Source organism: Acomys russatus, chromosome 14 (genome assembly GCF_903995435.1).
Source record: "Acomys russatus chromosome 14, mAcoRus1.1, whole genome shotgun sequence".
NCBI classification, from domain to species: Eukaryota; Metazoa; Chordata; class Mammalia; order Rodentia; family Muridae; genus Acomys; species Acomys russatus.
Genome location: NC_067150.1, coordinates 15,157,837 through 15,169,978, shown reverse-complemented (window position 1 = coordinate 15,169,978; position 12,142 = coordinate 15,157,837). Strand labels below are relative to the sequence as shown.

Genomic DNA, 12,142 nt, shown 5'->3' with positions numbered 1-12,142 from the left:
AGGAGTGTGAGGTGGCAAATCATGCTGAATCTCAAGTCCGAAAACAGAGATGGCTGCCGGCATTCAGCTCACTGACCCCAGCCCATGGCATAGTGCCAGCCACAGTTACGATGGGTCTCCCGCCTCCGTTAACTTAATGTAGATAAGGCCTCACAGGCATGGCCAGAGGCTTGTGTAGTAGGCAAATTCTGTCAAGTTGACTATCTAGGGGCCTGGTGGGATGGCTCAATCAGTAAGGGTGCTTGCTGCTAAGCCTTTTGGCCTGATTCAGACCCTGAAATGTATGTGGGGGAAAGAGAGAACTAAATCCTGTGAGTTGTCCTCTCATCTCCACATGGGAGTGACCTGGCACACTTGTGCGAGTGTGTACACACACTTTAAGTAAATAAATGTAATTTTTTAAAGAGTTGACAAGGTTAACCATCACACTGGGTGCGTTTTATCCTGTAATGTCCGAGGCTGGTGAGATCATCACTTCTCCGGGTTACAGGTGCAGGTGCCACAGGCTTTCCCGCCCTTAGGGTGCTCTGGGTAGGCAGCACCAAGGCTCCATGGCAGGAGGGGGGCAGAGATATGCTGGCAAACTAGGGTCAGAATCACCCAGCCTGTGGCTGCTTTTCCTCCTGTCTAGGGAGACATCCAAGAACTGCTGCTGATTCCAGACCCTCAGGCTGCCTTCCAGGCCTGTGACACCTACCTCCCTGGCTGTGAAACCCTGAATCCCACAACCACAGGGGTGAGTGAGGGTTTCCAGGTGGCAGGTGAGGCCTCAAGAAAGAGGGGACGATGACCCAGAAATGAGGAGTTGGGCACCTCAACTTTAGACCCTAAATGCAGGGCAGAGCGCAGAAGATGACCTTAATCTCAAGGGACATAACAAGCCAGGTGTGCTGAGGTACATAAGCACCAGGACCTGTTTGTTCCCCAGAGCCTGTGTGGAGCAGTGGGACATGGTGGCTCAATTGTAATCCCAGTGTGGGGACACTGCGGTTGGTCAGCACAGCTTAATTAGTGGGCTCTAGGCCATTCCTCTGTCTTAACAACAACAACAACCAACAAAAATGTCAACAGTGCCTGAGAAATGACACCCAAGGCTGACCTCTGGCTTCCACATGTATGTGCACACACTTCTACACACTCATACACACACTTGTATACACCCAAGCACACACACTCACAGCTAAGTGAACCACAGGGCTGAGTGACAACAACAGACCGTGTCATAGCTCTCAGTGACTCAAGTGATGGCATTTCCAACGGGGAGAGACTCTAGCCCTAACTAGAACGCTTTCCTCAGGCCCCCAAAGATGAACCAGAAACACCCGCCACCCCTCGTCGAAAGGGCAAAGGAAAGAAAAAAGGGCGGGGCCGCAAGGGCAAAGGAAGAAAGAAAAACAAGGAGACCTCAAGGCTGAATCCGACCCCTGGTGCCCCTGAGAACCAGGTAAGAGCCTGGGACATCCTGCTTTGCTCTTTGTTGCCTGATGCCCACCCATCTCTGGTCCCTCATCTTTGTACTGGTTTTCAGAGGCTGACTCCTGAGGTCTGATTCTCTCAGCCAGAGGGGATGCCATGTCCTGTGTCAGGGGCGCTCTCATGTCACTCTGCACTCATGCAAAGCTGGAGGAGGCACCTCCCAACACAAGAGGACCCACTGATTAGAAGGGTCATGATGAAGTCCCAATGAGGGGATCATCAGCTGGGGTAACCGGCTGCAGGTGCATTGGTTATTGTGTCAGTATGCAGGGTTCACAGTTGGGGGTCATGGGTGACCACAGACACTCCCATACCCCCATCAAGAAAGCTCATCCTCTTTGAGCAAAACACATGGAGCATCCAGGGAAGAAGGCGATACCAGCCTAGCCAGCAAGATCAGCCAAGTCCTGGAGATCAATGGGATCAATGGGATGACAAATGTCACATCCTTATCACCCTCACTTCCTGAGGTGGGGGGGAGGAGTTCCAGAGAGGGCTCATTATTTCAGGGATCACTAAGTAGTGATTTTTTGTTGGATGGTTCCACTGCTTGGGGTCATTGTAGGTCCCCGGATGGAAGGCAGTCTGTTTGGAGCCATTCATGGGAAACATGAAGGCAGAGCTCATGTAGCAGCCATTGGCACTTGGAATAACTTAGGCTAATTTTGTAGGTTATCGGCTAGTGTATTACTGGGAAGGGGTCTTGAGTCATTGGTTGGATCAGTGCTTGAAGTCCTTGGTTGGAAGGGGTCACGGGTTGTAACTACATGTCAGTTCCAGATCTTTCTATCCCATCGCATGAATACCAAGAAGAGTAACATGCCCTCATTAGCCCCTGGTTCTGACCTACACCCCCCGTGGGCTTTCTTTCTCTGCCTTGACCCAGTTCTTTCGCAGCTGTCCAGGCTGGAGGAGCTGCAGCCTGGCTGGCTGGCGGCTGAGCTGTCATGGGAGAAGCCATGTGGGGCTGGGCTTCCGGGAGTCTGGCCTGAGTGCTCTTGACTTTAATCACTGGGCCCTGGAGCCAATCCAGTTCTGCTCCCAGGCCTGGGAGACTTGGCCCTGCTCTGCTCCTGTGTCTGGGGACAGCCCCCCCCCCCCCCCCCACCTCTGTCCACCGCTGACCAGCTGTGCGAGGCATTTGCCTTTCCCCCTACCGGCCTCTGCACTTGGTGGGCAGCTACCTCTGTCCGCCCACCCCTGAACTGGGGGCTCCCCCAAGGGAGAGAGACCTGGCTCCTCTTTTCTTTCCTCTTTGTCTTGACTGGCCTCACCCCAGGTCTGACACTCCTTCCGTTGCTGCTGCAGACATCCCTTCACACCCCTGAGGTGGAGAAGCTGGTTCCTCAGCTGCCTCCGACTCCTACACCTTTGGCCATCACCACTACTGTGACTATTGGACGAAATGCCACTGTCTTGCAGGTTGGTGGGAAGTGGATGGTGCTGGGCCAGTGAGTGGGGGTGGCAAAGGTGACGAGAGCAGACCTTGACGGTTCCCATATGGTCCTCAGCAGGGATTGGACTCTGGTACTGAAACTGAGCTGAGGACTCCAGAGATGGAGGCTACTGAGGAGGATGAAGAAGGAGGTGGCCCCATGTTCCGGGCAGCAGAACAATCTTTACATACTGAGTTCCAGATCTTTCCTGTGAGTCTGGAGAGGCTGGACTGTTGACACATGCTTTTTCTTGACTATCTTGTGTTACTACCTTTGTGTGATCCTGGTGCAGCTGCAGTTGAAAAATGTTTACCAAGCACTTACAGTGTGACAGAGACTGGTGATGCAACTGGCTTTTAGTCTAAGAAGGGCGAGAAGACACTTGACTTCCAGGGGAGCCCTGCTTCTAGCTCACTGAGTGCCTCCCCACTGTGTGGACAGTAGGGGGAGCCAGAGAGGCGATGGGGGAAGCAATCATTTTGCTCTTGTAGGAAGTTTAGCGGCTCCTAAGCCTCTGGGCATGCCTGTAGGGCTTTGTCTCGATTAGGTTAAGTGAGGGAAGACCTACCCTAGATGCCAGTGGCACCAGCTCATGGCTGGCATCTCCTTACTACATTAAAAGGAGAAAGAGACCTGAGCAGACATCGCTCGCTCTCGCTTTGCTCTGACTGGCTGCAGCACGACCAGCTAACCTCACGGTACCCTCCCGGCTGTGGTGGACTGGGTCCCCTCAAAGTGTAAGCTGAAACAAACCCTCCATTGTTAAGTCTCTTCCTCGAGTATTTTGTCACAGCAAGGAAAGTAGTGCCGACAGCGGAGCAAGGCAGACACGGAGCCCAGTATGCCTGGGGGTCTTGAATGTGTAAAATCTGTTTGCCGGTCGAGTTAGGGTTCAAACCAGGAACTGCTGGAAGATTCTAGAATCCAGGGGAACCAATCTAAGCTGGGGAGAAAGACTTGGGACAGATTGCCAAACAGAGAGACAGTGGCCTTAGTCATAAAGCCGTGGGTGGAAGCAGCTAGGAGGGGCGGGCGGCCTGGTTCTCTTTGGTGCTAGCGGAGGAGGAGTTAGAGTTAACACTGGCTTCAGAGGGTTGCCACTGCTGCCTGGCTGAGCACTGTTTGACATCATGGACACCGGAGGATGTGGTGGAGAGGTTTCCGTTTTGGAAGGGGTTAGCAGTGAGCAGGGAAAGCCGGTTCTCTTCTGGCTTTCTCCTTCCCGCCTTTAACTCTGTCTGGAGAAGCTCCGTCATTGTTCCAGAAGCCTCCCTCAGACACACCCATCTCACCAATCTCCTAGGCGGTTCTATTTTGGTTGATTGATTGATTGATTGGCTTGTTCATTGAGACAGGGTTTGCTATGTAGCCCTGGATATCCTGAAATTTGCCATGTAGACCGTGCTGGCCTCAAACTCCCAGAGATCAACATGCCTCTGCCTCGGTGTGCTGGGATTAAAACATGAGCCAACACACCTGGCTTCTCCTAGGCAGTTTCAAATTCAGTCAGGTTAACAAGGAAGACAGGGGCTGGAGAGATGGCTTAGCAGTTAAGACCACTGACTGCTCTTCCAGAGGAGCCGGGCTCAAATCCCAGCACCCACATGGCAGCTATACCTGTCTGTAACTCCATGATCTGATGCCCTTACCCAGACACACATGCAGACAAAACACCAATGCACATAAAATAAAAATAAATGTTCAACAACAACAACAAACTTAAGGAGGATAGGCCTCCCATGCGTCAAATATTGGAACTCATTTGCCCTGTGGGTGTCACACACTCACTGACTTCCTGAGTTATGTGTGGATGGCCACAGGGTTGAGTAAGGTCCCACCATCACTGGGTAAGAGGCTCAGCCACGATAAGCTCCTTTGGAGTTCATGCCCCTCATCTTGGAGTCAGCCCTCTCCTTCCAGGGATTGAGTGAGGTCCAGGGATTGAGTTCAGGTCATCAGTCCCTTACAGCAGTCCCTCTGCCCTCATGTCTCTGTCTCTGCCTTCACGTTTTCTCTCTCCATCCCCAGGGTGCTGGAGAAAAGGGAGCAAAAGGAGAGCCTGCGAGAGTAGAGCAGGTGAGAGGTTGTGGGCCTGTGAGGAGGTTGAGGGGTCTCGTGAGAACAGGGGTCATGCTTGTTTTTCCCCCCAGGGACAGCAGTTTGAGGGGCCTGCAGGAGCTCCAGGACCCCGGGTGAGTACTGGTTCTAGCCCCACAGTCCAGGCTCTTTCTCTCCACGCCCACGCTCACTGGAGCTGTACGTCCTTCCTTCTTTTATTTTTATATAGCTCAGGCTGGTACCGAACTCACTATGTAGCCCAGGCTGGACAGTATCTCTAGATCCTTCTGCCTCAGCCCCCTGAGTGCTGGGGTTACAGACGTGCACCATGGCGCCTGACCCTCCCCCAGTTGGGAAGAAGCTTTGGATTACAGGGCTATTGCCTGGAGGTCATTGGCTACTCAATACTCAAAAGATCTAGGATGCAAAGCTAAGAGGTCACTAAACCATGGTGGGAGCTGAGCTGGATGAGTGGTAGAGTCAGAAGATCTGCTTGAAGTCAAGGCCATGGGGCGCGGGGCGCAGGTGTCAGAAGCCAGCTCAGCTCAAGTTCTGTGTCCTCTGTGACTTCTGTTTTCTCTGTCTCCGCAGGGAACATCTGGTCCCTCAGGCCCTCCTGGGCCTCCGGGCTTCCCTGGGGACCGAGGCCTACCGGTAAGAGACACCCCACTGGAGTGTGGGGTGAAGCTCAGGGATTGGGTTTCAGCTTGGGACTATGGAGGTTTGAATGTGGGGGTCGGGGCTAGAATTAGAAACACTGTCCCTGAAGTTACACTCCCCCTGTTGCTGATAGTGCCCCCATCTGTGAAGTCTCTCTGACTTCTCATCCCATTTTTCTCTTTGTGCCTGTTTTTGTGAGTCTGTAAAAAATTTTAATGATCTTTGAATTTATCTATTTGGTGTGTGTGCATGTAGCCTGGCACCAGTAGGAGTCGGTTCTCTTTTTCTACCAGGTGGGTCCTGGGAGCTCAAACTCAGGTCCTCAGGCTTGGCAGCAGGTACCCTTATCTGCTGAGCCACCCTGCACTTCAAAATACTTTATTTTATTTATTTATTCCTGTATGTGTGCAGGTATGTGAGTGTACATGTGTGCAAATGAGTGTCTGTGTATGTGCATGTGTGTCTGTATCTGTGCACATACAGAGACCCAAAGAGGGCTTTGGATCTCTGAAAGCTGGGGTTACATAGCTGTGTGGGATGCCTGGCCTGTCACATGGTGCTGGCATTTAAACTCCAGTCCTCATGATTGTGCTTAATTAATTAATTAATTTTTGGTTTTTTGAGACAGGGTCTCTCTGTGTAGCCCTGACTGTCCTGGACTCACTTTGTAGACCAGGTTGGCCTCGAACTCACAGTAGTCTGCCTGCCTCTGCCTCCCAAATGCTGGGACTAAAGGCATGTGCCACTGTGCCTGGCCAGATCAAAGGCTTTTAACTGCTGAGCCATTGCTCCAGCCCTCTATGAGTCTGTCTCCTCCATCTCTCTCTGCCTCCCTTGTTCTTCCATTTCTGTGGCTCTCTTCCTCTCTTCATCTTTCTTTTTCTTTCCTTCTTGCTTCTCTACTTTCGTGTGTCTCTTGTCACCTTGGATTCTCTGTCTCCATCTCTCTCCCCTCTCCGCCTCAGCCTCCTCAGGCCTCTTGCTCAATCTTCCTCTCACTGTTCCCCTCTCTCTCCATCTTCAAAGCTCGCCCCTCTCTCTCCCCTCTCCTTTCCCACCTCCCATCTTCTCATCTGTTTCTTCCCTTCATGCGTCCCTCTGTCTTGCTCCCTCTCTCAGGGTCCTGCTGGCCTCCCAGGAATCCCAGGCATTGATGGAGTCCGGGGCCTGCCTGGCACAGTGATTATGATGCCGGTGAGGAGGGAGAGTCTCATCCCTGGGGGTGGAGTTCTGAGTCCAAGGACACTTCCCCGGGGACCTCTACTTATTGCTGCTTGTCCCTCAGTTCCATTTTGCAGGCAGCTCAATGAAAGGACCACCAGTCTCCTTCCAGCAGGCCCAGGCACAGGCAGTGCTGCAGCAGGCCCAGGTGAGTGGGATGAAGGGAGCGTGTTTATGTGAGGGATGGCAGAAGCAAAGGTTCCTGCAGCACAACCTGGGAGACCGAAGACTTCTCTTTCCTGAAGATGCTTGCCATGAATTTCTGTTGCTATAGTTAAGATCCTGAACCTGGGTGGTTTATGGAGAACAGACGAGTCAGGGCCAATGGTTCTGGAGGCTGGGATGTCCCAGAGCAGCCTGCTGCCACCTCCTTGGGTGCACTGTAACTGGTGGAGGGCAGTCCAAGGGGAGATAGGAAATGTACTAGGAAGAGCCATTACTGATTGGCATTATGGGGACCCCACCCTTCCAGTCTCATCTAATCCCAATCATCTTCCCAAAGGCTCCCCTCAAAGTGTTATCAACATATGAATCAAATTGGCCACATGTGGCAGGGACACACCCCTAGCTACAGCAGTGCCTCTGTGCTATTGAGGGGAACTCTTGCTTCTGTCTATCTTTCCAGCTCTCCATGAAAGGCCCTCCTGGTCCAGTGGGGCTCACGGGGCGCCCAGGCCCTGTGGTGAGTAAGGGGTCTGCATTGGGGAGAGGGCTACATCCACGCCAGACAGCCACATTGCTCAAACCATGCTCCCTCACCTCTCTTCCTCCAAGGGCCTCCCTGGATATCCAGGCCTGAAAGGTGAATTGGGAGAAGCAGGGCCACAGGTGAGTTCCGAGGGATCCAGGGAAATGGATGAGATGCCAAAAGTTTCCTCCAAAGGATACAGGGTAAAATGCCGGTCGGGGAAAAATAGCAAAAGGAATTAAAATATGCTTTTGAAATGTCTGCCCCTCCTGGGGATAAGATAGGCCCCGAGGCAGCTGGGAAGATGGCTGAATGGTTAGGGGCACTGGCTGCTTTTCCAGAGGACTTGGGTTCAAATCCCAGCACCCACTTGGCAGCTCACAGCTGTCTGTAACTCCAGTTCCACAGGCTCCCTCATACAGACATGTATGCAGGCAAAAGACCAATGTACCGGAAATAAGGATAAATAAGATAGGACCTGGGCTGGCAGCCGGTTCAGCCGGTAAAGCCCTTGCCTAGCTCATATACATGGAGCCCTGGGTTCCAACCCCAGCACCATGTAACCCTGCAGGATCATGGCCATCCTCACTTACTTAGATACTTAGCTTGGGCTACATAGGCCCCTGTCTCAAAAATAAAAATAAGTAAAATAAGCTGGGGGGGGTGGTGGTGGTGTGGTTTTTGTTTTGTTTTGTTTTCAATCCAGGGTGTAGCCCTGGCTGTCCTGGAACTCACTTTGTAGACCAGGCTGGACTCAAACTCCCACCTGCCTCTGCCTCTCAAGTGCTGGGATTAAAGGTGTGTGTCCCTATCATGGTGGTAGTGCGCATCTTTAATCCTAGCACTTGGGAGGTGGAGGCAGCCAGATCTCTGTGATTCAAGGCCAGACCAGTCTATATAGTGAGTTCTAGGCCAGCCAGAGTCATATGGTAAGCCCTTATCTCAACGCAAAACAAAATAAAACAACAACAACAACAACAAAACCCACATAAGCCTTCCCTTTTAATTCTTCCTTCTTGTTACTCCCCTTAGGGTCCCCGAGGATTACAGGGCCCACCTGGGCCTCCTGGCCGGGAAGGCAAGTCAGTGAGTAACTTCTAGGTTCCTAAGTTATGCTTTGCTCACCGCCAGCACCCAGCACAAACCCTGGCTTTGTTCCCGCTGGTCTTCTTGTGTTATCAGAGGGACCTGAGCATTGAAGGCAGCAGTGGGTGCTCTATCGGGTGTACAATGAAGGGATGTGGCAGGTCGCAGCTTCGGGGGCACTTGAGGACAGGGGCAATGCTTGGCCTGGGATCTGAAGTGTAGTCAGCAGCGGATAAAAAGCAACCTAAGCAGCACAACATGTAAAAAAGAATCCTGAGCTGGGCGTGGTGGCCCACGCCTTTAATCCCAACACTAGCTAGCTAGCGGATTGCTGTAAATTCAAGGCCAGCCTGGTCTACAAAGTGAGACCATGATAGCCAAGGTTACACAGAGAAACCCTGTCTCGAAAAAACCAGGGGGGAAAAAAAAAGAAGGAAAGAAAAAGAAAAAGAAGAAAAAGAATTCTTAAGCTCTGAAGCTGCCAGTACGTGCCTGTAATCCCAGAATTTGGGGGACGAGGCAGGAGAATTAGCAATTCAGGGTCATCCTTTAACTCCTGCATAGGGTAACGTTCTTGCAGTCAAGCCTGGTGACTCTTGTTCGGTCCTGAGAGTCACCTGATGGGAGGAGAGAATTGACTTCTGTAAGTTGTCTTCTGACCTCCACATATGTGCCATGGTGAACACCACACAGGCTAAATACTTTTAAATTAAAACACCAGCCCCATGTGGTGGCCCAGGACTTTAATTCCAACACTCAGGAGTCAGAGCCAGGTAGATGTCTGTGCAGGCCTGTCTGTGATGCTAGTATACATAGTGAATACCAGGCCAACCAGGAGACCCTGTCTCCTCCTCCTCCTCAACAACAACAACAACAACAACACCTTAAGAAAGGGCCTATGGGAAAGGAGTCAGTAAAAGGCAGGGCACACCTATCCTAATGGGTGACGCTTGCCTCGTTCAGAGGGAAGGGCGCTGGGGAACCCCATCCTTGACTTTAGCTCTGCTTTCTTGATAGGGCCGAGCTGGAGCAGATGGCGCTCGGGGTCTCCCAGGAGACACAGGACCTAAGGTGGGTGATGGGCCCAGGACTGGTTTTGGGTGGGCCCTGTCAAGGTCAAGGGTTCGAGGCAGCTGCTGTGTCTTCCAACAGGGTGACCGGGGCTTTGATGGGCTGCCAGGGCTGCCTGGTGAGAAGGGCCAGAGGGTGAGTTGCCCCCCACACCTGCACCCTTGCTTCAGTGTCTAAAGTTTCAGTGACATCAGCACTTCATACATTGTGCCTGAGCCTTCATGTCCCCACAGTGAGCTTCCTTTCCAAAGTGAGTGGCTCCTGCATATGCTAACCTATTCAAATGTCCTCCTCCTCCTCCTCTGACAGGGTGACTTTGGACCTGTAGGGAAACCTGGTCCCCCAGGAGAAGATGGTGGAAAGGTAAGTTGGAGGGAGGTATAGCAACAAGGCTGGTTTGGAGGCTCAGAAACCTAAGAACCGAGGGCTTGGGTCATGGCTCAGCAGGAAGGCTCTTGGCTAGAAAGCCTCAGTGCGCTGGGAGAGTAACTCATTTAGTGACCCTGCATAGAATCCTTCAATGAGAGGCTGAGGGCACAGCTCAGTGGCAAAGCATTTGCCTACCGTATATGAAGGCCTGACTTCTATCCTTAACACTGAAACAAAACAAAAACAAAAACAAAAAAACAAAACAACAACAGCAAAGACCCAGAAACAGGCTGAAATGGTATCTGGGACTGGGGTCTGCACTAGAGGCGCAGGAAGCCTCAGGGTCCCCTCGAGGACAGCACTGGACATGAAAGGCAGCTCCAGGGTTAGGTGTGGGATGGTAAGTTGGAGCTCAGCCTGCAGCAATGTGGACACACCGGGTTGACTCTGGAGAAACTCTGACTCCCCTAGAAGAGGGGAAGTGGTACCCCGGGGGCTGTGCCTCCCCACTCCAAATAATGATGACACTTTTCACAGGGCATGCAGGGACCTCCAGGGCCCACCGGCCAAGCTGGAGAGCCGGTAAGTACTGGGAGACCCTTTTTGAGGGGAAGGGAGAACCCTGTTTAAGCCATAAGTCTTGCACGTGTATAAACCTCCGATGCTGGGATTATATGGCCCTTTCCTTGCAGGGTCCCCGAGGTCCGATTGGCCCCAGAGGCCTCCCCGGCCCCCTGGGACGCCCGGTAAGAATCTTGTTGGCTCCATGTCTGTATTTTATTCTTACCTGTCTTCTCCTTGTAAGTCTCCCGCCCCCATATTTGGTGTGTGTGTGTGTGTGTGTGTGTTTGCGTGGCCCACATGTGGAGATCAGGTTTTCTTCTTTCATCTCGTGTGTCCCAAACTCAGGTCATCAGGCTTAGGAGCAAGTGCTGTCACCCACTGAGTGATCTCACCGTCCCTTTCCTCTCTCACACCCTCTTTCCCTTGCTGTGTGTGAACATGACTGCCCGCTCCTCAACGCAAGTGAAGTGTGGAAACTAGAGGGCACTTACAGGAATTGGTCTTGCTTGAGGGTTTTTGTTTTTTGAGACAGGCTTTCTCTGTGTAGCCCTGGCTGTCCTGGAATTCACTCTGTAAACCAGGCTGGCCTCAAACTCACTGCCTCTGCCTCCTGAGTGTTGGGATTAATTGAGGGTTTTTCTGTTGTTCTTCCACTTTGTTCCTGGGCCTAGCTGTCCTGCAAGATTTTCAGGGAAATCTGTCTCTATCTCTCATCTCCCTGTAGTGGATTACAAATGTTAATGCTACCAATGAGGCTTCTGCATGGGTTCTGGGGATTTGAACTCAGGCCTTCATGCTTGTGCAGCAGGTGCCTTTACTCACCAGCATCTCCCGGCCAGAACATACTTTCTGTTGCTGGCATTTCCTTTTCAACATGTTCCTCAGCAGCTGACACCCCGATCCTGATCTGTCCTGGTCTCACATCCTCTGTCCTCACAGGGTGTGACCGGGAGTGATGGTGCACCAGGTGCCAAAGGCAATGTGGTAAGTGCCGACCATCGGTTCTCTCAATGATCATCTATAACCTTGTCTGCTTGGAACTTTCCTTACCCTCCACATCCTGACCCCTTCTGGCTTTGCTGAACCTACCCCTTTCCCCACAGGGTCCTCCTGGAGAACCAGGTCCCCCAGGACAGCAAGGAAACCATGGCTCCCAGGTTCAAGCCCTCTGTCCTCACAGTGGGGGTGTGGTGGTCAGCTGAGCCACAGGCCTCCCTTGCCCAGTTTTACTATCCATTTTTCTTCTCATGACTGCCTTACCCTCTTTTTATGTCCCAGGGAATTCCAGGCCCTCAGGGGCCCATTGGCACTCCCGGAGAAAAGGTAAGTGACGTTCTCATGTCATCAGGAGAAGGTTCTCTCAGGGGCCCCTTACAGGGACTTCCTGCTGATGAATAGTCACTTTCCAGAAGCCAGTCCAGAGTGACAGAGTGGCATTGTTGGGGGAGGGTGTCCAGGAGAATCCCAACAAGGCTGGCAGACAGAGGCGACATTGTTAGTACAAAGGCCTTCA

The 12,142-nt window shown here is 52.2% G+C and overlaps 1 protein-coding gene across 1 annotated transcript in view; it reads left to right on the top strand.

Annotated features, from left to right (window-relative positions):
* The window catches only part of Col5a3 (collagen type V alpha 3 chain), a 47,910-nt gene that overhangs the window by 7,348 nt on the left and 28,420 nt on the right, over window positions 1-12,142 (top strand). Inside the window, exons 5-24 of the mRNA XM_051155963.1 lie at window positions 632-736; window positions 1,298-1,444; window positions 2,785-2,898; window positions 2,988-3,122; window positions 4,941-4,988; window positions 5,063-5,104; window positions 5,562-5,624; window positions 6,750-6,824; window positions 6,916-6,999; window positions 7,477-7,533; window positions 7,626-7,679; window positions 8,572-8,625; window positions 9,643-9,696; window positions 9,778-9,831; window positions 10,006-10,059; window positions 10,603-10,647; window positions 10,758-10,811; window positions 11,569-11,613; window positions 11,733-11,786; window positions 11,908-11,952. Of these exons, the coding sequence (XP_051011920.1) occupies window positions 632-736; window positions 1,298-1,444; window positions 2,785-2,898; window positions 2,988-3,122; window positions 4,941-4,988; window positions 5,063-5,104; window positions 5,562-5,624; window positions 6,750-6,824; window positions 6,916-6,999; window positions 7,477-7,533; window positions 7,626-7,679; window positions 8,572-8,625; window positions 9,643-9,696; window positions 9,778-9,831; window positions 10,006-10,059; window positions 10,603-10,647; window positions 10,758-10,811; window positions 11,569-11,613; window positions 11,733-11,786; window positions 11,908-11,952 (1,383 nt within the window). The remainder of the gene's footprint in view (window positions 1-631; window positions 737-1,297; window positions 1,445-2,784; window positions 2,899-2,987; window positions 3,123-4,940; window positions 4,989-5,062; window positions 5,105-5,561; window positions 5,625-6,749; window positions 6,825-6,915; window positions 7,000-7,476; window positions 7,534-7,625; window positions 7,680-8,571; window positions 8,626-9,642; window positions 9,697-9,777; window positions 9,832-10,005; window positions 10,060-10,602; window positions 10,648-10,757; window positions 10,812-11,568; window positions 11,614-11,732; window positions 11,787-11,907; window positions 11,953-12,142) is intronic.